Source organism: Chiloscyllium plagiosum, chromosome 1 (assembly GCF_004010195.1).
Source record: "Chiloscyllium plagiosum isolate BGI_BamShark_2017 chromosome 1, ASM401019v2, whole genome shotgun sequence".
In the NCBI taxonomy this organism is placed as follows: domain Eukaryota; kingdom Metazoa; phylum Chordata; class Chondrichthyes; order Orectolobiformes; family Hemiscylliidae; genus Chiloscyllium; species Chiloscyllium plagiosum.
This window is the reverse complement of record NC_057710.1, coordinates 95,282,262-95,308,858: the sequence shown is the minus strand read 5'-3', so window position 1 is coordinate 95,308,858 and position 26,597 is coordinate 95,282,262. Positions and strand designations below refer to the sequence as shown.

The 26,597-nt window shown below is 38.8% G+C and overlaps 1 protein-coding gene across 15 annotated transcripts in view; it reads left to right on the top strand.

The window, feature by feature from the left end:
* The window catches only part of LOC122550847 (LIM and calponin homology domains-containing protein 1-like), a 353,361-nt gene that overhangs the window by 282,146 nt on the left and 44,618 nt on the right, over positions 1 to 26,597 (top strand). For 8 of the 15 annotated variants that reach the window (XM_043692265.1, XM_043692275.1, XM_043692225.1 and 5 more), the window contains 9 exons: positions 4,959 to 5,082; positions 6,971 to 7,125; positions 11,751 to 12,162; positions 14,403 to 14,630; positions 15,293 to 15,419; positions 18,110 to 18,273; positions 18,586 to 18,712; positions 24,188 to 24,262; positions 26,249 to 26,277. In XM_043692265.1, the coding sequence (XP_043548200.1) occupies positions 4,959 to 5,082; positions 6,971 to 7,125; positions 11,751 to 12,162; positions 14,403 to 14,630; positions 15,293 to 15,419; positions 18,110 to 18,273; positions 18,586 to 18,712; positions 24,188 to 24,262; positions 26,249 to 26,277 (1,441 nt within the window). The remainder of the gene's footprint in view (positions 1 to 4,958; positions 5,083 to 6,970; positions 7,126 to 11,750; positions 12,163 to 14,402; positions 14,631 to 15,292; positions 15,420 to 18,109; positions 18,274 to 18,585; positions 18,713 to 24,187; positions 24,263 to 26,248; positions 26,278 to 26,597) is intronic. The other 7 variants (XM_043692236.1, XM_043692191.1, XM_043692258.1 and 4 more) reach the window with 4 other exon arrangements.

Here is a 26,597-nt window from a genome sequence, read left to right as displayed (position 1 = left end):
GGCGGGGTGTTAAGAAAGTGAGGGTTAGAGGGCCTAACAACCATGAATATAAGGAGCCAGTGCCCCAATACATGGAGAGGGAGTTTCTAACCTAGTAGCCATACTATCATCCCAGCTCTGTTGCTGCCCATCATCTCTGACTTCAGCTGCACCTGACTCCCAGATATGAAAATGGGCTACCTTTTAGAAGTTGAGACTGTGATGTACAGAAATGACCCAGTGAGACATTGACAGGCTGCAGAACTGGGCTGATAAATGGCAGATGGAGTTCAATCTGGAAAAGTGTGAAGTCATTCACTTTGGAATATTGAATTTGAATGCAGGGATAAAGGCATGAATTCTTGGCAGTGTGGCGGGATCCACAAAGGAATCTTGGGTTCCATGTTCATAGGTCCCTCAAAGTTGCCACCCAGGTTGATAGAGTTGTTAAGAAGGCATATGTTGTGTTGGCTTTCATTAGCAGAGGGATTGAGTTTAAGAGCTGCAAGATTATGCTGCAGCTCTATAGAGTTCTGGTTAGACCATACTTAGAATATAGTGTTCAGTTCTAGCTGCCTCATTATGGGAAGGATCTGGAAGCTTTAGAGAGGCTGAAGAGGAGATTCACCAAGAACTGCCTGGACTGAAGGGCATATCTTATGAAGAAAGGTTGAAGGAGCTAGGGCTTTTCTCGGTGGAGTGAAGAAGGATGAGAGGTAACTTGATAGAGGTGTTCAAGATGATGAGAGGCATAGATAGAGTGGATAGCCAGAAACTTTTTCCCAACATGGAAATGTCTATTGTGAGGGGGTATAATTTTAAGGTAATTAGAGGAAGATATAGGGGAGATGTCAGAGGTAGGTTCTTTACTTAGAGTGGTGAGTGTGTGGAATGCATGGCCAGCAGCAGTAGTAGAGTCAGACACATTAGGGACATTTAAGCGATTCTTGGATAGGCACATGGAAGTTAGTAAATGAAGGGTATGTAGGTTAGTCTGAACTTAGAGTAAGATAAAATGTTGGGACAGCATTGAGGGCCAAAGGGCTTGTACTGTGCTGTACTGTTCTATGTTCCATATACTTTCAGATCCTGAACCAAAGACAATGTTTCAATCCAGAACTAGAGACCATAAACATAAGAGTCATTAACAAAACATATCATACGATAAAAAGCCCTTAGAATGTGAAACTAATAATCACAAGGAGTAGTTGGGGCTTAAGGGAAAGCTAATTAGGTATATGAAGGAGAAAAGAAGTACAAATTGATAAGATTATTTGAAGCATGATGAGAGAAGACTTATATGGATTGTAAACATATGCACAGGCCTGTTTGAGTGAATGAGCTAATTCTGTGCTGTAAGTGATATGATTTGTTCAAATCCTGAAGTCATCACGATCCTTTCAAACTAATGAAATGCTCCTTGACTTTGAGGCTACTTAATATGTATTTATTGGCATTAAAGACCACCCATGTAATTTTTGCAGTAGAATAATATTCACTTTTGTAAAGATTTGTATAAGACTTGATTTATTGTGAGTCATATCTCAGATCGTCAGCTTCTAATGTGTCCCTGCAAATTGAATGAGACATACAATTTGAATCAGAATTTGATATTACTCAGGCTACTAACATTTCGAAAGCATTCCTGATTGGAGTCAGAATCATGGAGGACACAGCATGGAAGGGAATAATGTGCCACAAAACTTTTGATTAGAAAATCAACTTGAAGGAGAAAGAGAAAACATTTTTTGAAAGCTAAAAAAAATTGTGATGTGATATCTTTGAGAATTGTAATGATTTTAAAATGATTTACCAAAGCCTGCAGAAGGAACAGCCTCACAGCAGCCATTGCACATTTTGTCAGAGTCAGGAGAAGATGAGATTTCAGTGGCAGGTGGAAGGAGCTCACAGCAGCTGTTGAAGGGAAGGTTGAGGTGACAGACACACAGAGTGGGAGCTAATTTTAAATCAGTGGCAGCCTCGGAGGAGATCTAATCTATAAAATATTTATAGTACTACTTAGAAGTCATTAGACTATTCAGAGCAATTAGGCTTATGCTTTATAGTCTAGATTAGAGTGGTGTTAAAAAAGCACCGCAGGTCAGGCAGCATCCGAGGTGCAGGAAAATCGATATTTCAGACAAAAGCCCTTCATCAGGAATAGAGACGATGAAGGGCTTTTGTCCGAAATGTCAATTTTCCTGCTCCTCGGATGCTGCCTGACCCGCTGTGCTTTTCCAGCACCACTCTAATCTAGACTCTGGTTTCCAGCATCTGCAGTCCTTTTTTTTACCTGATGCTTTATAGTTCTAGTTTCTATGGGAATGGGGTTTTCAGCTGAATTGGGCTGAACAGATTGTTTGCAATTTAAGAGTGACATTAACAGCGAACATTCAAAGCTAATACTGACTGAGGATATTCTCCTTCTTAATCTCTCCCCTCACCTGAGGTGTGGTGACCCTCAAGTTAACCCACCATCAGTCATCTCTCTAATAAGAGAATAAGCCATCCCAGCTCTGGGTGACTAGACAAGAATACTTCCTGTAGGTTAGAGTGCAGTTATTTCGGAATTAGTTTTGAAGTTTTACATAATTAAAATTACAGCAGTTAAATGCAGGGAAGGAAGAATGGCTTCTTAATAGAAGAGTTTAGCAGAGAGAATTCAATCTGGTTCAGGAAATAAGCTTGCTTATTCAGTGCTGTTATGGACCAGACCAAACCGCCTCAAAACATATCAAGGAGATAGCCTAGACCCTAACTTTTATCTTATTTAAAGCCAAGTGTAACACGCTGTGTTCCAGATGTGATACAATTGGTTCATTAGTAGGCTTTAAAAAAAGCTCACTTTATTCTTACAATATAGTTAAAATACAAACAAAAAGAATTGGCATAACTTTAGCTCTATCAAAATACTTAAAAAATATATTTGTTAAACTACTAATCATCAACTGTTCCAATAAAGCAGCATTCCATAAACACACGCGCTATCTCCTTTCCAGTCTAGAAAGAAACACTGAAAGAAACAATCTCGCAGCAGAGAGAGAGAGAGAGAACTCAAGTTTATTGCTGCAGCAGAGAAAGAGCTAAGTCTATTGGCTTCAACTCCAAACACCCCAACTGAAAGCAAAACTAAAACCCGGCTCTGTGTGAGCCTGACTCCACCCACTCAGACTTCTTTTGTCTTGTTTTGAGAAAAAAACACTCAGAGAGATCAAAGCTGTTTACCCATTACATTCTGCCACTACTGGCAACACCACTCTGCAAGACAAACAGCACAGAACAAATCCCTCTTAGAGGCACAGTACCAGTCACAATGGAGTAAAGTAAAAATTGAATTGATAGCTGAATAAGATAAGCATTTCAGTAAAGAGTGAACTGATGGCACTAATTAAGAATGGTGAGTGATTAGAAATAGCAGAATAGTTCAATTTCCACCATTGCTAAATTGTCTGATTTTTGCCAAGGACGTGAGATTTAGACATTCTATTCTGCTTAACTTAAGCTCCTTTAAATATGACATGGCTACTGATCTATTGATAAGTGCATAAATTTGTATAATACTTCAGCACACACATTACACAAAATACTTATGACTTTGAGAAAAACAAATGTCAACTACTTAAATTATCACAGCTTCTAAATCAAAGAATAATATTACCTTTGCCATACTATCCTTTTCATATAATCACAAGCAGACTAATGTCCAGTCATGCACAGTCCTTTATATCACTATTTTGATTGTACAGAATGTTTCCGTGCGTATTTACAATGATAAATGCTTCTATAACATCTTCCTTGCAGATACCTATCTCATAAGTTGTGTGGCAACAGGTTTGATGTAGGCTGGAACTGGGTGCAGATCTTGTGCATTGGCTCACTGGGTATTTGCATTCTATTAAAAATTGCATTTGTGTGAACAAGGCGCTGCTTCTGTCATGTTGGCTCTTTTTGCTTTGGTTCACATTTTATTAAAATGCATGGCTTGTAACATTATATTTCATTTCTAATAGATTCTATTTAAAAAGTTATGCATGATCATTTCCCATTGTGGATTTAAGCCTCTGAGAATATACTAAGTCGAAAAATTGCAGTTTGCAGATAGACATTTCATCCCTTTTCAAATCATGAATCACAATGAATAATGATAAAGGTTTTGAACATGAATCTTTTAGCCATCTGTTTTTAACTGAAAACATTAGAAATGTCAGATCACGAATACATTTATGGATCTTTCATCTGATTCAGATGTAATTCCTTTCCAAGAACATCCTGGAAGAATGTCCAAATTCTGAATGAGAAATCCCATGGCATAATTTCACAATCTTAAGTAGCTTTTCTGCATGAGATCCCCTTTTCTGTTTCATAGCTGGAATATTATTTGATAACATTGATATGGGGATAAAACAAAACACAACTGCTTCGAATTAAGAAAAGTTTCTAACCTCAGACTATCTGCGAATTTGGTTAATATTCTGTTAAACCTTACATAATCAGAAAAAAATATGCCTTGTTATCTTAGAGAAGTGCTTCCAGATTGGGGAAAGTTTTGGCAGCTCATTTTTACTGTTATTTGTTATTAGACAGGCCTATGGACTAAACTACAGATCATTTTATGTTGTTTAAAACAAACTCCCATGTTTTATGAATGCAAGGTTAGGCAAATTTATTCATGTATTTGAATGCAATTTTTGCCTGTTTTTAAATTTAGACAGATACTTAATTAATCCACATGAATAACATCATGTCTTAGTTAAAAACTATCAGAACCAATATAAATTTGATTAACATTCCTCATCAATTATTGTAGAAATCCAGTTTAGTGTTACATCACATGGGTAAAATAAACAGTATTCATGTTATATAGGGTTTTGTTAATGAATTTTAGTAACCTTATTTGGAGGAGGAGTATACCCTAATTAAAGGTCTTCAAGAGGAGAGGAAAATCATCTTTGCTTCTTGTTTATATCCCTGCTTTCCAGAAGCATTAGTATGATCGATATGAGGCCCGAAGATGTTACAATCCAGCCTCATAGTAAAGCTCGGCATGAGGAACTACACAACATTCATAGCCGGCTACGTGAGGACCAGGACAAATGGCAAGACGTAAGACTTTAATTTGAAACTGTTTGATATTAGCAGCCATGTATGTATCCCCAAAAAAACCCCGCTATAACACAGAACTTCTCTTGTCTCATAAATATATCAGCGGTGAGTTCTCACTGGCCTCATGCTCCTGCTGTATCTATTAGCCTTCAGCCCTGCTCAACAGTCTCTGATGGCTACAGCCCATCCTTCTAATACCAAAGAGCAGTTTGGGAAGATTATGGAAAAACTTAGCAGGTTTGACAGAATCCATGGAGACAAAGAAGAGTTAATGTTTTGGGTCCTGTGGCCCTTCTTCAGATTCTGATGGTAGCTAGGAAAAGGTTAGTATTTAAGCAGAATACAGGGTGGGGGATGGAGAAGGAGTAAATGATGTGGGAATAGAGCTCAAAAAGAGAAGAACAGTTAGACACAGTACAGGACAGCCTGGGAGAATGAATAGCTTATAATGGGGACTATTTCCACAACATCAGACTGTTAGGCTGTTTGAAAATTACATCTTCCCACTGGTTTCATAATTTTTGTCATGAGTCCTCCTCAAATTTTCATGGTTGATAACCTCAGTGATCCTTTTATCACAAAGCTCGTGCCTTTTTTCCCTAAAAGCTGTTCCTTGGCTCAAGGAGACTCTGTCCTTGATTTTTTTCAGAGGGGTAATAAACTAGGCCGGGCTCCGATCAGTCTGGTTTGGTACAGAGATGAAAAGGATTTTGACAGGCTTTTTGTTTATATGTAAACAGATGAAACTTCAGGTCAAAGTGGTGATGTTTTAGCAGTAACCTGTATAATGAAAAGGGAGTGGTCAGCTGTCTAGCTGAGCTGAGTAGTTTTAGTTGAGTCTTGAACTGGGGAGAAGTTCAACAGGGAGCTGTGTGGAAACTCTCTATCTCTCTTTCTGCCCTTCAACTTTAACCTGTAAGCATGTGTTCCATTTATACTTTTTTAAAGGGAGTTTGCTTATTGGGACTGTTGTGTATATTTGGAACGGCATAATTAAGTCCAGTTGGGTAGGTTGAGTTCAGTAAGGGTTCTTTATTCTTTCTTTGTGTTTCATTGTGTAATTTTGTGAATAAATTTTTGTCTGTTTTAAACTCTAGTAGTCAACCTAGTTATCTTACTTCGGGTATCTTTTACTGTATATTTACCGAAAGAAATTGCAAAGTTTTGGTCTGGGGCTGCCTGCTTAAGAATGTTTTGAGTGGTCTGGCTTAGTCCATAACACTTTCCACTTCTTACATCAGGTCCTCCAGAACTGCATCTTTCTGTCTGGTGCATGATTACCCTCTCTCCTTCTGCAAAAAAACCCTTCCCCAGCTGTTCCCAGTGTCTGCATTCAGCCTATACTAGGTGCAGATAGTTTTAAGAGGAACTAACCTTGGACAACTTTTGGCTAAATGTTGCAGCAGAGGGGTCAATCCTGAAATACTGAGCTCAACCCGACTCTCATATTCAGTATCCATGTCGGCTGACATCATAAAGCATACACAACTCTTCCCCTCAATTGTTATCGCACACGTGGAATAAAAGCCCTTACAGGTGATGTCAGCAGACACTACCTTAAATTAGCAGACAGCATAGTGTTAAAGTGATGCCAGCAGCACTATGAATAGATATGGGTTAAAGGTACAACATGTTTCTTGTAACTGATGATCACTTATCCAAACTTACCTGGCCACCCAACTCTTTTCCCCCATGTTATTGATCACTCCTCTGAACATTAACTTCTTTGATTTGGTACCATTTTGTCCCTTATGCATCTGTGAAGCAACTTGTAACTCTTGTTTCAAAATGAAAGTCCTACATAAATGCAAGTCAATTGATTCTGCTAAGGGGACTGACATTTAAATCTATGTGATACAATGTGAAGACAATTATTATCTTTCTGCAGGATCTGGCTCGCTGGAAGAACCGCAGGAGGAGTGCATCCCAGGATCTAATCAAAAGGAAGGAGGAACGAGATATTGTGGAAAAAATAATGAGCGGGGAGCGCAGTTCAGAAAGGCGGAGGAGCATTAAAACATACAGAGAAATTGTGGAGGAGAAGTATGAAGTTTGAATATAACATTGTACAAAGCTGATCTTGTCTTTCAGTCAATGTGAAGCATATTTATCAAAAACTAGTGCATGGGATGAATTTTAACCCCCCAAATAGGTTTGAGTCAGCTCAGAATTTGAAGTATTGAAATATTCTACCTGCAACTTGTCATAACATGCTCATTAATGGAGGTAAGGTAGGGGCAATGATCTAGCCACTTGATGGAGATGACTGTGTGATCTAAGTGTTGTAATATTTCTACAGTGAATTCATCAAAACCCTGCAATTGCTCATACTGCTCTGACCTTGCTCAGTCTCTGTCTGAGGCTCCACCCTAAAAACTTCAGCCAACACCACCCCTCCCCCAAAGAAAACAAACAGACCCAGAATTTGTATTTCTGGCATGTAGATTTACTGTTGAGCCAACTGATATTGTGCTGGATTGAAGCTTATAACCACAGCTATTCAGAGAGTGCAGTTCACCCTGTCTATGCCAATCAGGTTTGGCACTTGCTATCACCGGTATTAGGCAGCTCATCGAGATGTCCTACTCGAGAGTGCGGTGCGGGAAAAGCAGAGCAGGTCAAGCAGCATCTGAGGAGAAGGAGAATCGACGTTTCGGGAAAAGCCCTTCAGGAATGATATCCTGCTGCCTGACCACCAATACTGTCTTAAATATCTCACTGAATTAGACCTGACTTAGATCTTTCAAAACTCAAATGAAATTGTTAAAAAGTAAGAACAAAAGCATAATAATGCATTACTGAGATACCCACAGTGTAAGTGAAGTAGAAGATATTAAACATATTGAATGATTTAGCCCATGTTTTGATTAGAGTATTAGGGCCTGCTTTTGCCTCCTGGGCCTCCTGGGATGGTTTCTTCATCATGAGGTGAAGGGGATGAGTTGTAATATGAACCACTGAAAACAGGACTGAGGTGGCAATGGTGGTAGATGGATGCCAAGGAGAGCAGAGTAGAAGACCTTCCACCCTTCACTGGGACATTGGCTCAGTTTTGTACAAGATGTTTGATACCCTAGCCCTGAGTCATCAACCCTTCCCCACCCTTTACACACTTCAATGCCCCTTCTATACCTCCATGGCCATTCAGCCAGTAATGACTAGAAGAAAAAAAACTTATAAGTCTTATAATCACAGATTCAAAGAGTTATACAGCATGAAAACAGGCCATTTGACCCAACTAATCCATGCAAACCAGATTTCCTAAACTGAACCAGTCTCATTTGCCTGCGTTTGGCACATGTCCCTTTAAACCTTTCTTCTGCATTACCTGGCCAAATGTACCTGTATTTTAAATGTTGTAATTGTACCCATCTCTACCACTTTCTCTGGTAGCTAGCTCCATATACACACACACACATTCTGTGTGAAAAGGTCTTGTAATAACATTTAGTAGATTAGATTAGATTAGATTATTTACAGTGTGGAAACAGGCCCTTTGGCCCAACAAGTCCACACCGACCCGCCGAAGCGCAACCCACCCATACCCCTACGTTTACCCCTTTAACCTAACACTACGGGCAATTTAGCATGGCCAATTCACCTGACCCGCACATCTTTGTGACTGTGGGAGGAAACCGGAGCACCCGGAGGAAACCCACGCAGACACGGGGAGAATGTGCAAACTCCACACAGTCAGTCGCCTGAGTCGGGAATTGAACATGGGTCTCTGGCGCTGTGAGGCAGCAGTGGTAACCACTGTGCCACCGTGCCTTTGGGATGTTCATGAGACCATCATAACAATAGCCATTTGACAACTTCTTAAAAAATCATCTTTATTCTCATATGAGCTCAAAGCAATCAGACAAATTTAAGCTTCATCTGACAAATAACCCTCAAGTGCTTATGGAATTGTAAAAATGAAAAGCCATTTGGAAATGTCTGAACAAAGTATAATCTTATAATCTGCTCATATAACTACCAATCAAAATCATGTGGACAGACTCTTTGACAGCTGAGTCATCAATCCCTGCTGAGCTGAATTAATTTGGTGGGATTTGGAGTTCAACCAAGCATTATAATAGGATCCCATTGCATTACTGAATAAATAAAGTCTGAACATATTAAAACTTTTGAATTAGTGAAATAAATGGCCTCTGTTCCATGTTTCAAAAGCTGAACATATGGTTGAGATGAATACAATTAAATCTTTTGACATAAACTGAACAGGTGGCCACCTGGTCTATTACTTCAAAGGCTCAACAGATTAATGGAATGTCAATCAATGTAATGATTAAAGCACAGTGTCCAAACAACGCATTAAAATCAAAATCTTAATCCTCTTCAATGTATGAAAGTAAATTATCCAGTAAGTTAATGTACTATAATACATTTGAAGATTCACAGTGCTGTTCAATTCAATGGTTGAATATCTTTTAAGGAAGAAACCCTATCATTAATCATTGCATTAAATATGTACTTAAACTGTCATACAATATCTAACTGAGACAAATGATGTTGACAGCAAATTTTGAGCTTACTTTTCAAAAGCTCCCTGACTCCAGTACAGTTTTCTCCATAGTTCTGAAGTCCTCTCACCTGGTATAGTTCTAACAAGTTTTAGAAGCCCATCCATCTCACTGAAAATTTCTCAGAATAATGAGGTAGGCAGCAACATAACCATTTTTGTGCCTTTTGGGTTTCTGTGGTGATCAGACTGGTGGCTGTTAGGAATCAGTTCAGAGTTCCAGTTCCCTTGGCTTTTTCTTCCCCAAGCAACACTGGTTTGCCCATATTTAATGCAGCAAAATCCAGCTCAGATAGTCATTACAGTACAGAGGGAAGCAATTCTACCTATTAGCTTCATGCAAACTCTGCACACAGCATGCCAACCAGCACCATTCCCTGACATAATCTCATAAATTTATTTTTCTTAAGCACCATGCAATATCCTTTTGAAATCAATGATTATCTGTGATCCCATCACCCTCATAGACACTCAAATTCCACCTCTTTATCCCTCAGTACATAAGAATGTTCTTCCCCACATTTGCTGTGTATCAATTGCCCAAAACCTGAATCGGTTTCTCCTGGTCATTGCAACATCAATTGATGGCAACAGTTTTTATTTGCCTTCTTTACTCAAATCTATCATTATTTTGTCATCTTCTATCAAATCTCTATAAACTTCTTTGCTTCATGGGGAACAACCAGCTTTTCTAGTCTAACCGTGCACCTATACTTGCTCACTCCTGGAACTGTCCAGGTAAAACACCTTGTACTCTTCCAAGAAACCTCACATCCTTCATAAAATGTGAGGCCGGAAATAGAAACAAAGTTCCAATTGTGGCTTAGCCAGAGCTTTATAAAGGTGCAAAATGACTTCTCTACTTTTGTACTTAATATCGCTATTTATGATACCCATATGCTTTGCTAATTCTCTCTGCACCTGCACCCACCAACCCCACCACCATGGCTGAACACTTCAACTCCCCCTCCCACTCCGTGAAGGACATGCAGGTCCTGGGCCTCCTCCACTGCCAAATCTTTACCACCGAACGCCTGGAGGAGGAACGCCTCATATTCCGCCTTGAGACCCTGCAACCACACAGGATAAATGTGGATTTCAACAGCTTCCTCATTTCCCCTCCCCCCATAGTATCCCAGTCCCAGGCCTCCAACTCAGCACCGCCCTCCGGACCCATTCATCACTGGCCCCTCTGACCTCTCACCTTTATCCACCTATTGCTTTCCCAGTACCTTCCCTCCAACCCCACTCCCCTCCAATTTATCTCTCAGCCCCGATCCACAAGCCTCATTCCTGATGAAGGACTTATGCCCAAAATGTCGATTCCCCTGCTCCTCGGATGCTGCCTGACCTGCTGTGCTTTTCCAGCACCACACTCTCAACTCTGATCTCCAGCATCTGCAGTCTTCACTTTCTGCTAATTAGTCTCTATGTATTCTATCACCTACAAACATTGATGCATATTAACTGCCAGGTTGTTTGTCCTTACATACCTATTACAGTAATACCGTTTTAGATCCTGCCTATCCCTTCCACATCATCTCAAATTCTCTGCGTGAAATTACTTTTGCTATTTGTCTACCTATTACACTTGTCTACTTATACTTTGTTCCAATGAATTGGTATCATCCCCGCTGTTGCTCACACCCCAGGTTGTGTTTACATATCTAAAAAGTCAACACAGTTGCCCTGGCACTGATCCTTTGAAAACTCCAACATCCTCCAGTTTGAATTTTTTTTATTCAAGTTTAGTTGAGTACATTGTACAACATCATAGCTTTTGGTGGGACTATGAGCTAGACATTAACTTGGTCCCCAAATAACTGCAAAATTTGCCATATACCTGGCAAAACACAAATGCCAAAGACTTCTGTATGTTTTGATAGGAGAGTGAAGTAGACACTATGCTTACCACCTAGACTATAAAATGAAAATTAGTTTCTTGTATTTCTTTGCTGCAAGATAATGAGTGGGAACAACTTTTATTGGAGAGATTAAAAACAATGAAATTGGAGATGGAATATAATTGGCAGTGTAAGTTAAAAATGATCTGCATTATCAATGCATCAAACAGATTTTAAGAAATGTTGATTATAAAGTGGAGTATTTAAACCTTGCATCGTTATTGTATTTTGAATCTCAGGGAATGCAGAGAACTTGCTCTTCAAGAAGCGTATAAAAATGCAAGGACACCTGAAGAGGCTGAAGCCATTTTGAAAAAATATTCACAGAGATTTATCATCAGTGAACCTATTCTTGAAAGCCTGGTGATGCCAAAATTCCTGGAAAGAAGTCAATCTGTGGACTCTGATACTCCATCCTCACCAACAAAAGATCCTAATTCACTGAAGTACTTACGACAGCAATCATTGCCTATCCAAAAATATACTGCTACTGTTGAAGCGATGATCATGCCCAGCAGCCAGTCCCAGACAAATGTTTCTGCAACAGTAACATCCCCAACCAGAACTATTGCCTCTAAGGCAGTGCCTATGTTGACCCCCAAGCCTTATTCACAACCAAAAGATTCACAAACTGTGCTGAAATCATTTAAGGTGAGCCAATAAAACCTATATGCCAGTAGACTGGCTACCTGTTTTGACATTAGTCTTTGCATTACATAATGTATAGTTACTCAATGCCAACTAATCCATGGAGAAGATACATTCTTGATATTAGTACTCAACTGGGGTATCACATTCTGTTCTGGGCGTCAAAGTTAGGAGGGATGTCAAGATCTTGGAGAGAGGGCAGAAGAGCTTTCTTGGAATGATGCTAGGATTAGGGTTTTCAGTTTTTGTGGAAAGAGTAAAGAATTTAAGATTGTTCTCCTTAAACAAAAAAAATTGAAGAGGGGATTTTGATAAAGCTGTTTAAAGTCATCAACAGTTTTGACAGAGTAAATATGTCTAAATTGTTTGCAATGGCAGAAAGTCAACAATTCGAGGATGCTAATTTAAGGTAAAGCAGAGGCAACACAAGGAAGTTAGTTCACAGTGAATTGTTGTACTCTAGAAGACATTGGTTGAAAGGTTTGTGGAATCAAATTCAATAGGAACATTCAAAAGATCAGCTCATCTCTACACAGCTCCTTCAACAGCATCTTCCAAACCTCTGATCTTTAGCACCTAGATGAACAAAGAGGACATCTCAGAGAGAGGTGGTGATGTAATTAAACTGTAATCCAGAGGCTCAGCTCATTATCTGGGGATATAATTTTTCAATCTCATCATGGCAGCTGGTGGAATTTAAAATCGAAATCTGGAATATAAAGGTAGTATTAGTTATGGTAACCATCACAGCTGGCATCGATTGGCCTAGCAAGCAATACCTTTATCCACTGAACAAATTAATAAATATATAAATGGATAAATACTTTAAAGGAACAGTTTACAGGGCTGCAAGACAAATCAGATAGATCCATCAAATTTTGCAGTCTATGGTTTCAAAGGAAAGTGCTATGCCTATATTGTATGCATTAGTTGTAATCTGCCAAACTTCCCCAGATTCTGGAACGGCATCATTGGTTTGGAAAACTGCAAATGTAACAACACAATTCAAAAGAAGAAGGAGACAGAGATGGAAACTGTAGGTCAGTTAGTCTAATACCTGTCACTGGAGGTTGTAGCTAGATGTTTAGAAAATCATAATACAATAGGGTAGGTTTTGTGAAACGTAAATCATGTTGGATAACTTTATTAGTGTTCTTTGGGTATTTAATATCAGTGTGAATAAAAGGAAGCCAGTAGATGGAGTACCGCATGAAAGGTCAGTATCGGAGATAAAAACTCACAGCGTTGAGAGTGCTATGCTAAAGAGGTGCTACAAGGATTGAATGAAAAGACATGTAAATTGGGGCCGTGACTGCATGTAGCAGCAGATTGCACTGCAGAAGATGTTACTCTTAATGAGAGAGTCGGGGGAAGAGAGTCTGGAGATAGCGATATCCTGAGGTGGAATCGGGGTGAGCAGACAAAGGAGATCAGCTGTACAAGAACAGGCATCTGCCTCTGCAGTCCAGGCAAGTCAGGGACTTACTTCTGCCCAAAGTCAAAACTACAACAAAGAACAAAAGCATTGAACAAAAAGAACAGCAGATGCTGGAAATTAGAAACATAAACAGAAATTTCTGGAAAATCCCAGCAGGTCCGGTAGCATCTGTGGAGAGAAATCAGAGTTAATGTTTTGGGTCCAGTTACCCTTCTTCAGAACAAAAGCAGCCAGTTAGTGGCAGATGAAGGCATTAACCTGCCCAGAATCTACAAATTAAGGATTAGAGGTTTTGTGTACTGCTAACTGAAGAGATCAGTCCAATTTCTATTGGTAGGGACCCTATATTTGTCAATCTTATGTTTACTGTGGCCTTGAACCTCTATGTATTAAGGCTATTTAAGTTACTAACTTTTGCAGCACATCAACAAATTTCAAAATGACATTTCACAAAGGTTGTGACAGATACAATGTTTAGGTGAGCAAATAATGCCATCGCATTTACCTCCAATGCCTTTAGCATCATATATATTGTTGGATTTCCCAGAGTTCAAGGTGCAACAGATGGCACGCATGTGGTCATCAACACTCCATTGGGTCAGCTAGGGGCATTTGTCAGTGTAAACTTTTTTGACTCCATCAATATCCAACCTGTGTCTGACCATCATCAAACCATCATGCAGGCATGTGCCTGCTAATCATGACAGACTCTTAGGCAATTATCCAGTTTTGTGTTTTGGTAGAACTTTACAATTGAGGAACTAACATCTGATCTGAATTATTTTTGTTACATGCCTGTGCATAGAAGGATGGAAAAATTAGAATGAATGGGGAGACCAGCCCAACATTCACCAGAGTTGAAGAGAAGGAACCCACATCTGCAATACCTACATCATCACAGATGCTTGCAAATGTGGCAAGTGTGGACACTCCCCCATTAACATCTCAAATTGATGATAACTGCCATGTGTCTGGACCAGAACAGGAGATTTCTTCAACCATAAATGACCCAGAGACTGAAGATACAGAGCAAGTAAGTATACCCTCAACAAATAGAAACCAGTACCTTATATCACTGCACTGCCAGTCATTCCTTTAGTATGATGCTCTTCTTGAGATCAGTATTTATTGTTGTTTCAAGTCATGATATTTAAGGCGGATAATAAATTCTCACAACGTTATCATTTTGTGAGTGTTCCCTGTTGTAAATCCTGACTATATGAGCCAATTTTAACCCACCCCCACCATGCCTGATGAGAACAAAATTTGTGGAAATTTAAAGGGAGGCCGTATCTTGCCCTCCAGTTTGACACTGCGCTCATGTTAAAAGGTATCTATTTACTGCTTTTCGGATGGGAGGTAGGGACTTCGTTAAAGTACAAAAATGAATAAATTTCAGTCTGATTCCAACGCTGTGTTAAATGTGTATTATGAGTTTGGTGCCTGTTTCTGGTATGATTTGGCAAACCTAGTGTGTGCAGGAGCAAGCCTTGGGGAGATAAATCATTCATTTCCCATCTGTCAGAAGATTTGATGGGGAATCATATTTCTTCAGTCTAACTGAGCTCTTAAAATGAAAATAGCCTGGACTTGTGGCACTATCTTCTCATAGACTCCATTTACATGTTATCTGGCAGTAATGTGCCACTATATTGTCTGTATCACATAATAAATATTTGGCATTTCTTTCTGTAGGAGGAACGGACTGAAATGCCAATCATCATTGGCACCAGTCAACAGTCGAGCACAGAAGAAGGACCTGATCTGAAACCTTGTTGCAATAAGACTGAAAAAGGGACAGTGAAAGATACAACACAAGAAGGTGTCAGGCTCCACTCAAACATACAAGCAATAAGTATCAGTTCTCTCTAATGTGTTGTTGTATAATTTGTGAGACTTTTCTGAGGTCTGAGGTTTTTAAATATTTCAATTGAGAGGCTCAATGAAAATGAAGCAGCTTTCTAACTCGTGTGCCTCACCCTGTGGGTTTCCAGTGAGAGAGCAAATCCTTAACTTCACTGTGGGTGCAACTACACAATACAGACTGCACTAGTTAAAGATGGCTTACCACTATCTTTTCAGAGCAATTGCAAATAAGCAATAGCTGTTGGTCTTGATAGGAGCACCCACATCTCATGAATTAAATAAAAAGAAGCTGTCTTAGAGTCTAGAAGCAAAAATTCTGTGTGTGATCTGTGACAAGAGTGAATATTAATGTACCTTTAAAATAGTAATTGATTGTTTGAGATTGGAACAATACTATATCGGTAGTGTTGAAGTTTTAATTCTACAATGAAGGAAGTGATGTGTAATGTAATTCTGGTCCCTTCACCCTTTGTGATTGGTTTTGTATGTTTAGCTCACTCCATCGTATACCCCCATCTTCCCCAACTCTGCTCCTCCAATTCCCGCTTTTTGTTGCTTTCATACATCTCTTTGTGTGCTGAATCTAAACTCATAAGGTACAGGAGCAAAATAAGGCCATCCAGCCGATTGAGTCAACTCCATAATTCAATTGATGGCTAATTCAATGATCATCAACTCCATTTTCCTGCCTCTTCTCCATAACCGTCAATTCCCTTACTGATTAAAACTCATCAGTCTCAGCCTTGAATATACATAACTATCCAACCTTGACAATCCTCTGCAGTAAAGAATTCCACAGATTAATTACTTTCTGAGAGAATAAATTATTCCTTATTGCAATCTTATATAGGTATCCACTTATTCTGAGATTATGCCCTCTGGCCCTAGACTCTCCACAAAGGAAATAATATTTCTGCATCTATCTTGTCAAGTTGCCTAAGACTCTTAAATGTTTCAATATTGCTGCCTTTTTCTCTCTTCTAATGACTGTAAGACCAATCTACTCAGCCTGTCCTTATAGGACAATCCCTTCTTAAATGTGATCCTTCTTTGAACTACATTATCTTTCCTTTGAGAAGGGCACCAAATCAGTTCACAATATTTTATTTGTGAAAATCCCAGAAGAAATGTACCAGGATGTTGCCCAGTAACGAAGGGTTGAGTTATAAGAAAGCGCTGGACAGGCTGCGACTTTTTTCACTGGAGGTTGAGAGGCAACCTGATAGAGGTTTATAAAATAATGAGAAGTGTAGACAAAGTTAATGATAGTTGTTTTTTCCTTAGGATGGGAAATTTCAAGGCTAGGTTGCACATTTTTAAGGTAATTAGAGTCACTCATGGTTGATGTACTGCATCTTTATATCTTGATTTATTCTCCGTTCTACAGTAATCTGTAAAATCTCAAGTGGCCAAGAACTATTTAAAGTAAAAAACTAACAACTTTATTCCTTAAAGTATAACAGAGAATAATTAACTAACAACTATGTACGAGTCCATACTCTAACCTATCTCTTACCTTCCCTTCTATAATATTAGTCCAATAAAACTCCTGATTAAGATTTACAAAACAACACTTCTTATCTCAAAGCCAGGCAGCTTTCAGTTCTTCTATTTGGATCTTCTTGTGTCTTCTTTTCTTCTTCTCAGGAATTTCTGCGTCACAGGTTACTGATCGAAAAAAGGATTTTTAAGAGAGCTATCATAAGACCAAAGACCACTTCTACCACTTCTTCCATTTTTTTATTTCTTAGCTTCAACCATTTTCATCCAAGATCATTTTTTGCTGTCATGCTTATTTCAGCCCGTCCTAATAAAGTAACCCAACCACGCTCCTGCCTCCCTGTCCTTTCAAAAGGTCATGTACTCCTGAATATTTAGTAATCAGCTTTGATCTCCTTGTAAATATGTCTCTTTAATTCTGTAAGATCATATCAACTAACATGGATTTATTCATGTAAAGAGCTGTTCATCATCTCTGAACAGGTTAATTAGAGGGCTTTGAGTGGTGGTGCAGTGGGTTCAAGTTCTATCTGCCCCAGTGGTATGTGATAACATCCCTAAACAGATTGATTAGGAAATTTAAAAACAAATTATTCCCCCTTTAACTCTATTACCTGTCGTCTCTCAATGTCTGTACACTTTGAACCTACCTGTCCCACTCTGGGTATTGTTATCTAGATAACTGGCCTGAAATACTGCCATATCAGTTTACTTTGTAACCCTATATTTTCCCATTTCTAAATCCACCCTCCCTCTTTAGGGAGAGACAAAGAGAGTGGGTTATGATTTTTGCTGCAATCTCTGTATAAGATTGCTTGTATTGCAAAGTAACATGTACAAAAAAGAATAGGTCTCTTTGAAAACGCTTCAGCTGAAACTGTGAAGCCTTCTCCTCTGTAAAATTGTGCACTCTGGACTTGCTGATTTTCATTTATGTCAGTAAAAGCTAGAATTTGAAGACACTTGCTCCCATTTGGAGCATTGTCATATCCCATTTTAACTATTGCATTCCCTGTGATTAATAATTCCTCAACAATGTGGCATTGCTAAACAAGTGGCTGAATGATCTACTCCTGTTCTGTGTTCCAATCACCAGTATCTGTTTACTTCAACTTAATTACTAATTCTACTTTTATTTTATTGTAGAAGATCATCCTTCGAACTTGGAAACATCGACAGTACACATTGCCCTCTCAAATAATGTAACAAAGAACACAGTTGATTCCAAAAATCTAATGACTGACGAAGCCTTTTTAAATCCTGAGAAAGAGAAGCCCAGTGACAGTGTGCAAATACAACTTCAACAAGAGGTAAACACTGATTTAATCTAACACACTAGCTTCAAAATTTACACTTCTCTTTACAAATGTTCAACTTATTGCCAAATTGCAATATTTTACTGTAATTCAAAGTTTCAGTTTTCAAACTTTTTCAGGAAACTTTGACATTAAAGTTACTTTGTTAAATAGCTTATTATTGGAAAGCGATTGTGGAGCCATGCTGGAAGTCAACTATTTGCTTTAATTGTTCTTTTCACTTCAGGAAGTGAACTTTTCAGTTTTTTCTCATACAATTTAATATTTGCAATGCCAAGGTCACTCATTGTGTTTAACACAAAACAGACATTAAAATCAGAGGCACTTCAACACGGTGAAACGGGAGATGTATTTGAATCCATTCAGAGAATAAGTGAACTGGAGGAAGAGACTACAGGGGGCAGTCAGCCTGATAATGCTATTAGTCAGCAAGGTAAGACATCAAAAATCATAGAGAACATGCCTGTTGCATTGTGAGATGCCATTATCTTAAAACACAGTACAAGTGTTTAGTATATTAATTAGTAGCAATTGTCTAAAAACAATGTTACGAACAAACTGCTTGAGAAATTCTATGGATACGCTGCTGCATTATAAAATAACGATTTGTTTTTCAAAAACATTTACTTCATCATACACCATGAAGTAGGATTCCTAGTTGTTTGTGATGATTGTTTTGATGCACTTTCCCTAATTTTAAGACAAATTGCGTTCAATGAATTTTGATCCTGATATGCTGGTCTTACGACCATTTAAAAGCAGGCCTATCCATGACAATGGCTCCCAGGAGCAATTAATCACAGTTTGGAGTTTCCACTAATCATGCCAGATTACAGACCTTTGAGGAGGCTCCAAGCATTAAGGTGGAATGTTTGTGTGCCAAAGCATGAATAGCTACATTGTTAAATGTTTTTTTTAAGGAATTGACTAGAAAACATTTTCCGATAAGGTTCCTCAAATGTTGAGATGGAACCATGATTTAAAATTGCTTATTTTTTTCTTATAAAAACAATTGAATCCTTAAATTCAATATTTTCCACCTAAATATTTTTAGGAATGTTTTTTAAAGCAATGTTTGATTTTAAAGTCATTTTAAAACGCAGTATAATTCTTGGAGCTCATGATAGATTTTGTGATTGACAATATGAAAATGCGTTTAAGTTGCAAGGATAGCTGGTCTGCTTGTAAGTTATCATAGTGTTGCTGTAGAGGACTGTGCTCACTTGCTTACTTTCTTGAGGTTTACACTGGATTAAACCTGATGCTAACACTGAATATTAAGAGTGGTGACATATCCCAATTAAAGACAAACCAAATGACTGGTAGAAATAACCAGTAAGTACCAAATGATTCATCTGAAATTCATCTGAAATTGTGAAGATCTTTATATTCGTCTGAAATTGTGAAGATCTGTTTTAGAAGTGAGGGAAGAATCATCCAAACACAACAGAAATTATTCAATTGGGACTTCGTAGGAATTAAAAGACATTGTTAAATAACTGATGGTGATGAATTTACATTTAAAAGCATTTCTAAGATATTTTATTCTGGTGATTAGAGAGAATTTATGCAAATCCTCCAGGATTTTTAGCTATTGGGAGCTGTAGCAGCTATAAACTATTTGGAAAATTTGCAGAAATCCTTTCTTCTCTTCCTTTGTATTTACAACTTCAAGGATGGTCCCATGCCAAGTATACACTGCTGAGCACCCAGGATCTGGGACCCTCAAGGAAAGGATATGTGGCATATCCCTGAAAGCAAAAGAGAATTATATACAAAATGTGACACAGGGAAATGAATTCACTGGTATTATTGCATCTCTATTTTGAAGTATACTCCCGGACAATATATCTAATTTGTCAGTTTTACTTTGTTTTCTTTCTGGGGATTATTAGTTGCTAAGAGATGTGACAAACTGTTTACAGCTTCTACCCCTATTATATGGTCAGTGACAAGGCAATGGTGCTTGATGCTGACCTTGAAGGAAAATACTTAGTAAATTAGGACTATCCATCTGGTAAAACCATCATGGAAAAGCCCAAATATTCTAGTACAATATTGACATTCATGGATTGAAGTAGCATTGGTTAAAGTTGTTATGAATGCCTGAGCACATGAGACCATCAAAAAGGGACATAAAATCTTTCAAAACAGATGGGGGATAATGATGCCCACAAATCTAGCCTGGACTTTAAACAGAGGCAAGCGCTTAAATGGGCTTTTGAAACCACTAAAAACATTATAAAAAGTTACAGACTTTGGAAATTTTTTTAAGCACTTGCAGTACATGTCAATGCATTGAGAAGTCCTGTATGTATCAACAAACATTTGAAGTCATAGTAATGTGAGATAATTTGATGTAAGTATAAGCAAAGTTAAAAATACTTGTAATTGTGAAGAGAAGTTGCAACCATTTTGTTGTTCCATATAAATCTCTTTATAACACGATGGTAGCTTCATTAGTTGCTCACAAATACCAGAATAGATTACTTGGATGGAATTTAATTCCATGGCAACCGTGTTCCTCCCCTCACCCCTCACCCATGTATTTAGTGGCAATGAACATGTGACACTGGGACCCTTGTTGCATCCAGCTCCATTAAATCTATGGGGGGAAAGCCTGTGGACGGCCTTCATGATCCAGTGGGCAACTAACAGCCTCATCTCACTGAAGCTGATAATAACCCAGCAACATGCAGGAGGCTTGCTATGTAGAAAGCATGGCAAGCAGACCTGTACGGGGTTGCATGCTGTTACCTGGGGACCAGCCCCTGTTCAGATTCACCTCATTCCTGATCAAGTGATCCACCATTAGGAGGGGAGAGGGGGCTCACTGAGAACCATCCTCATTGCCTTGCCACTGTCTGTGACCTGCCCACCCTGCCATCATTCACCTGTGGCCTGTGATCCAGCGATGATCCAAGGCCTGAGATAGGTTTGGTGCCAATAGCACCCACCACCTCCTTAGTAGCAGTGCCACTCAATAAAACTGTTGGCCACTGATTGACCAGCAACTGCCACTGGGCAGAACCTCGGGCACTGGGGCCTGAAATCCCCAAAAAAAGCCCACTGCTATCCAGTTAAGTGCCTGAGTAATACTTGTTTTATCAGGCCTTTCCTAAAAGTAGAGAGGTGAGGCCTTCATTGGCTTTCCAGCACAGAAGAAATACCCCATGGCCTCAATTAAAGACCATCCTGTGCTTCATTAGTAAATTCCACAAGTGCAACAGTTAGTTCATGGCAGTATGTTGATTTTTGTATTACTTTGGAGATTTTGACTGCACATGCTCCGGAGGAGCTCACATAGCATGACTGATAGCAGCTCCTGAAGCTCCATGTTTAACTGTGAATTGGGCACTCTGGAAGCTGTTGCTAGCTTTGGGGGTGTATTAAGTAGGAATGCTGAAATCCTTGCTGTCACTACCATCACAAAGTCTGTAACTACCTTAAAGGAAATAATTTCAAAGCATAACCCTTTAACATTTTCACCAACCTTTATATCATTGCTTTGTTCGTAAACATATGTGCAAGTCTTTTCCTAATACTTCCGTTAAAAAAAGTGAATAAAATCTGTCATATGAAAGGGCTATATGGTACAACATAGAAATGGATAAGCACAGGGAACTACTACTATATCTCTTCTTGGATCTATTATATTTAAGAATTGCTTCAAAATTAGAGTGTCATCACAGAACAATTACTTCTAAAGTACGTTAATCATAAAAAACGTTATGCAACAACTTTGTGCAAACATTGTTGTTTTTGAATTCACGTTTATGGATCATAAGATCAAGATACAATGATGGAACCAATAACTTCTAAAGAACACAGTCAAAAAAACTTCATCACATTGAGAATAAAATCTTTTGAGTGCCAATATTATTCCTCATCCATTATCATTTTCCCATTCTTGGCCCAGGCTAATTATAATACCTGTCCCATCTCTCACATGGAGACTAGCTGTGTCTGCATGGTCAGCTTTGAAGCCTTTCCTCGGACTTTGTGGAATGAATTTCAGCTTTGCTTTCTGGGTGGTAATTTACAGAATCCATTGTTGAGATAGGATTTAAGGAATATGCAGCTGAGCCTCTGAGGTGTGATGTAACAGCGACATCCATATCATGTGAGTGAGACCCTGGAAGGACTGAGAAGGTGTCTGGCCTTCGGCAATCCTCTGAAAGCCAGCAACCTGGGGCACTTCTTCTTTGTCCAGCAGTGGAGCTGTCATGGTGAAGTATTCACAAGATTGTTAACCCCCCTCATTTTATGATTAATGCTCCCACCAATGTGTCAGTACCTGGACTGGTCGGGAGCCTTGCCATGTTTCCTCTGAGGCCTTGGTACATTTGTCCTCAGGGGCCCAGAAGGTGGATTCTGGAGAGCTGGACGTTTCTCTGCAGAAGTTATGGAGATGATAGCTGCATGTGCACAACATGAGAGAGCAAGCTTCACAGCCAGTAGTTAGAAGTCGTGTGGAATGAATGAGACTAACAGTGGGGTTACTGTGAGACTTGTACTGGACTGGAGTGCTACCAATGTAGATGTCTCAGCACTCTTAGAGGAGCGATCCTAGTCTGTTCCTGAGAGGGCCAGGATTCCCTGCTTGTAGAGGCTGATGAGGATAATGTGGGCACTCCTCCATCCAAAACGGCTTTCTCTGCTCTGTTGTGCGCTGTCTTCACCTCTCACTTGTAGTGTAATGAATACATTTTTGTTAAGCGAAGGTTTTAAAGGATGTGGGCCTAAGGTGGATTCAGGCCACAGGTCAGCCATGATCTCATTGAATGGTGGGACAGGCTCGAGGGGCTGAATGGCTTACTCCTGTTCCTACATTCCTAATGAGAGACTGGGAGGAATTAAGTGAAGTGAAAGTGCTGGCACGGCTGTTAGTGCTGGTGTATGTAGTTGAAAGGTGAAAAGACGTGCCAAAAGAGAACAGCAGGTAATGCAAAAGCCATGCAATGCAGGTGGTTTGGGAGGTTAGGGAGGTTGAGAGTGGGTGAGCGAGGTGTGCGCAGTGCCAATGTTTGAGAGTGTGTAGTAGCAAACAGAAGAGTGTGATACTCACCCTGCAGGAGTGATGATCTAAAACACTGCTCGCTGTTTCTCTGAACCACTGGGACCACATTGATATAGGTGGTGACCTGGGGCTAGGTTACCAGTGTCTGGTGCCGTAGCCCTCTCAAAGGTGATTCCTCTTCTTTGCTCCACCTCCTCGACTGGGACCACTCAGTCTCTTATCAGAAAATCATGCTGCCATCTCACCCTCCTCTGATGTGTTCAGATTCTGCCTGCCAACAGGTAAGCCAGCTTTGGAATTCCTGTGCTCGTCTGGGTGCACAGTGGCTTTGCAAAGATGGTATAGGTGCAATGGATGCCAGTCTTTTGGCAGATCTCCACAGATTGACGTGTTGTTCCAAGAACAAGGCATGATAAGTTTGGACCAGAATCAGGTGTGATGTATGTCATGGGGTGGGGGGGATTGCAGTTTGGTAGTTAATGATGTGAGTTTAGCATGAAATGGTGAGAGATCTTACAAGGCTGTGTGGAAAAAAAATCTCCAAAAGGTTCAACACAATTCAGATTTAACCAAATGAATGTGAGGTTCAGCTTGTGGTATTTCCATGGCACAGGTTTAAATAAACACAGATCTGTATACAAAGTAGCATAACCTAACTAATTCTATGGGATTAAAATCTGCATCAAGATCTTTGGATCCTAATTAGTTATTTGTCAGTCTCAGTTGGAATAATGTATAATGTTAGATAATTTTATATATATTTAAGACTCCAATGTCTAAAAATAAACTACTCTTGTAATTTAAATACCCACTTAATAAAATTTCATTTTCAGTCATTTTCTTATGATTTCTGTTTCCTCTTTTATTTTATTCTGCTACCCACCTTAGAGTCACCTAACACTGCCAGTGTTCCGGTTAAAGTTCGGAACTCCTGGCGACGCTCAGAATTTTTCTCTCAGCCAGGTAAAAGTTGTACTTAGTAATTTCCTCCTTCTGTTTTGCTTCCTGAACCTGGGAGTGCTTTGGGACACACTAATTATCATGAGTCATTCCCTGCTTTTCTAGATTTGCCTCCCTCATTATGTGCTGCATAGTTGCCAAAGCATACCAATGTAAGAAAAAGCAGCTTTAAAAATAGTTCCTTAATAGCTGTCTTTTAAAATTAATGTCAACTCATGCGATTTCTAGTAAAATGTTGTTCCTTGAATACAACTTATTAAACACGACATGGATGGAGATTTCTGAATGGAATTTGTCTATTCTTCCCTTTAATATAAAAGTTAGTGTCTTCCCTGTTTTTAGATACAAGACATTGGAGTTAAGGAAAACAGTTCGATGGTACAGTTAAATATATGTATGTGTAGAAAATGCAAAAGCCTTAACTAAATAGGATTTCAATAATTTCTGTCTAAATACAATGGTCATTTTATAAAATGACCATTGTATTTAGAACCTCACTTACAAGCTCCTACAATTCTGTTCAATATGCCACAATCTGAACATAAAGGTTCCATTCAAAATTTTTATTCGAACAAAAATGCCATTATAGTTAATGTATAATAGCTGAACATAGAATGGATATTGCTTTTGACCACCTCATGAGCATCAGTAATGATTGGTATTTCTAGGCACCTGGTGCTCACAGAATTGAAGTACTAGTCAAAACCAGCTGTTATATAAAAAACTAATTTCTGAACTAGTCCTTGCCAATATATGTGGAGTATCAACATCATAACATTCAGAACTACTCAATGCAGATATGGGCAAGGAGACACTGTTTGTCCATCATAACAGTTTATTTTTCTGATTAGTTTAATAATTGTAAGATAATCAATACACAGTTTTTATATAGCCATCTTAAATCTATTTATATTATTTGCCTTTATTTAAAATGCTAGTCTGATGCCCAGAGAAAATAATACCTGAAATTGGTAGGGTTGGCAACTATGTTCATTGCAAACTTTTTGGACTCGAATGTGTTCTCCCTACTAATTTGCCTGTTTCCCTGTTTCAGGTGCCAAGTAATAATAGACTTCAAAAGTGAAACAAATTACAGCAGCATGGTGTTAGCACAATATTTGTACACAATTCATGGCTGTGTCCTAAAGTTGCTTATTTTAGTAGCTGCTGGTTATCACCAATAGTAGTTGGTAAATTCTAGCTATATGGCTCACTTCCTCTACCATCACTTGCTGTCCAGTCATCATTTTTGGAAATCATTCTGTTGGTGGTGGGTCATGTACAATTACCAGGTTATTTACATTTTGTACATTATTTAACCTTAGAGTTCCACCTGTCCATCGATGGTTCTAACAGTTGCTAAGAAATAGGGAGTGCTCCATAGTGTCCAGACCAAAATTTATCCCTCAGTTAACCTCAGAAACAGATGTCCAGATCATTTATTTCATTGCTGTTCATTAAAACTTCGTATTTAAATCAGTTGCCATATTTCCTGCATTACAACAATAATTATACGTCAAAAGTGCTTTATTAGTGGGAAAGAGCGTTGGAATGTCCTAAAGTCTAAAATAAATGCAAATCTTGCTTTCCTTTCGATTTGGTATCACTAGCCATAATAGAATATCAAAATATTCATCAAGGATCACTACCAAAATAATAATATTTGTTTTGATTTCACATTCTGCGTTCGTGCTTATTACATTGTCTATTGCAAATTCTAGGGACCTAATGCATTTGCACAACATTTCAAGACAATTTTCTACATTATCTTTTCTGACCTGGCCTTGCACTGCCAATTGATGGCTATTTATTGAACCTGATTGTAATTGGCAGTCTAGTTGTACATCAACATATTAAAGGAAATAAATTAATAAACCATTTGGAAAAAGGTATTTCCATTGTTACTACCCACTACATGTAGGTCTCCTTCGTGGACAGGTGGAGCATAATTTTCAATCCTTTATAAAATACTTTTTCTTTATCTTTCAGCAGAAGTGAAAGACAGTGAAAATGTAAATGTAAGTATATAACATTACTATTGTATCTGTGTGATGTGAGCTTGAAAGAGCAGCAGTTCTCAACAGCTAACATCTTCAGTGTAGCGTTATATGACATTGTTGGGGTGTGCTTCTCAATATCACATGGAAAAATCATCCTGATCATTCCAGGATTGTTGAGCATCATACAGTGCTGTTTCTAATTTTATATTCAAGTTGTTGAATATTCAAACAATGTTAATGACACCATTGTGAAAACTGATGCCTTTCAAAGACAAAGCAGGAATTTTGTTAAAGTTCCAAAGCAAGTTGCCAAATCTGACAGTCTTCCAGATCTTTTG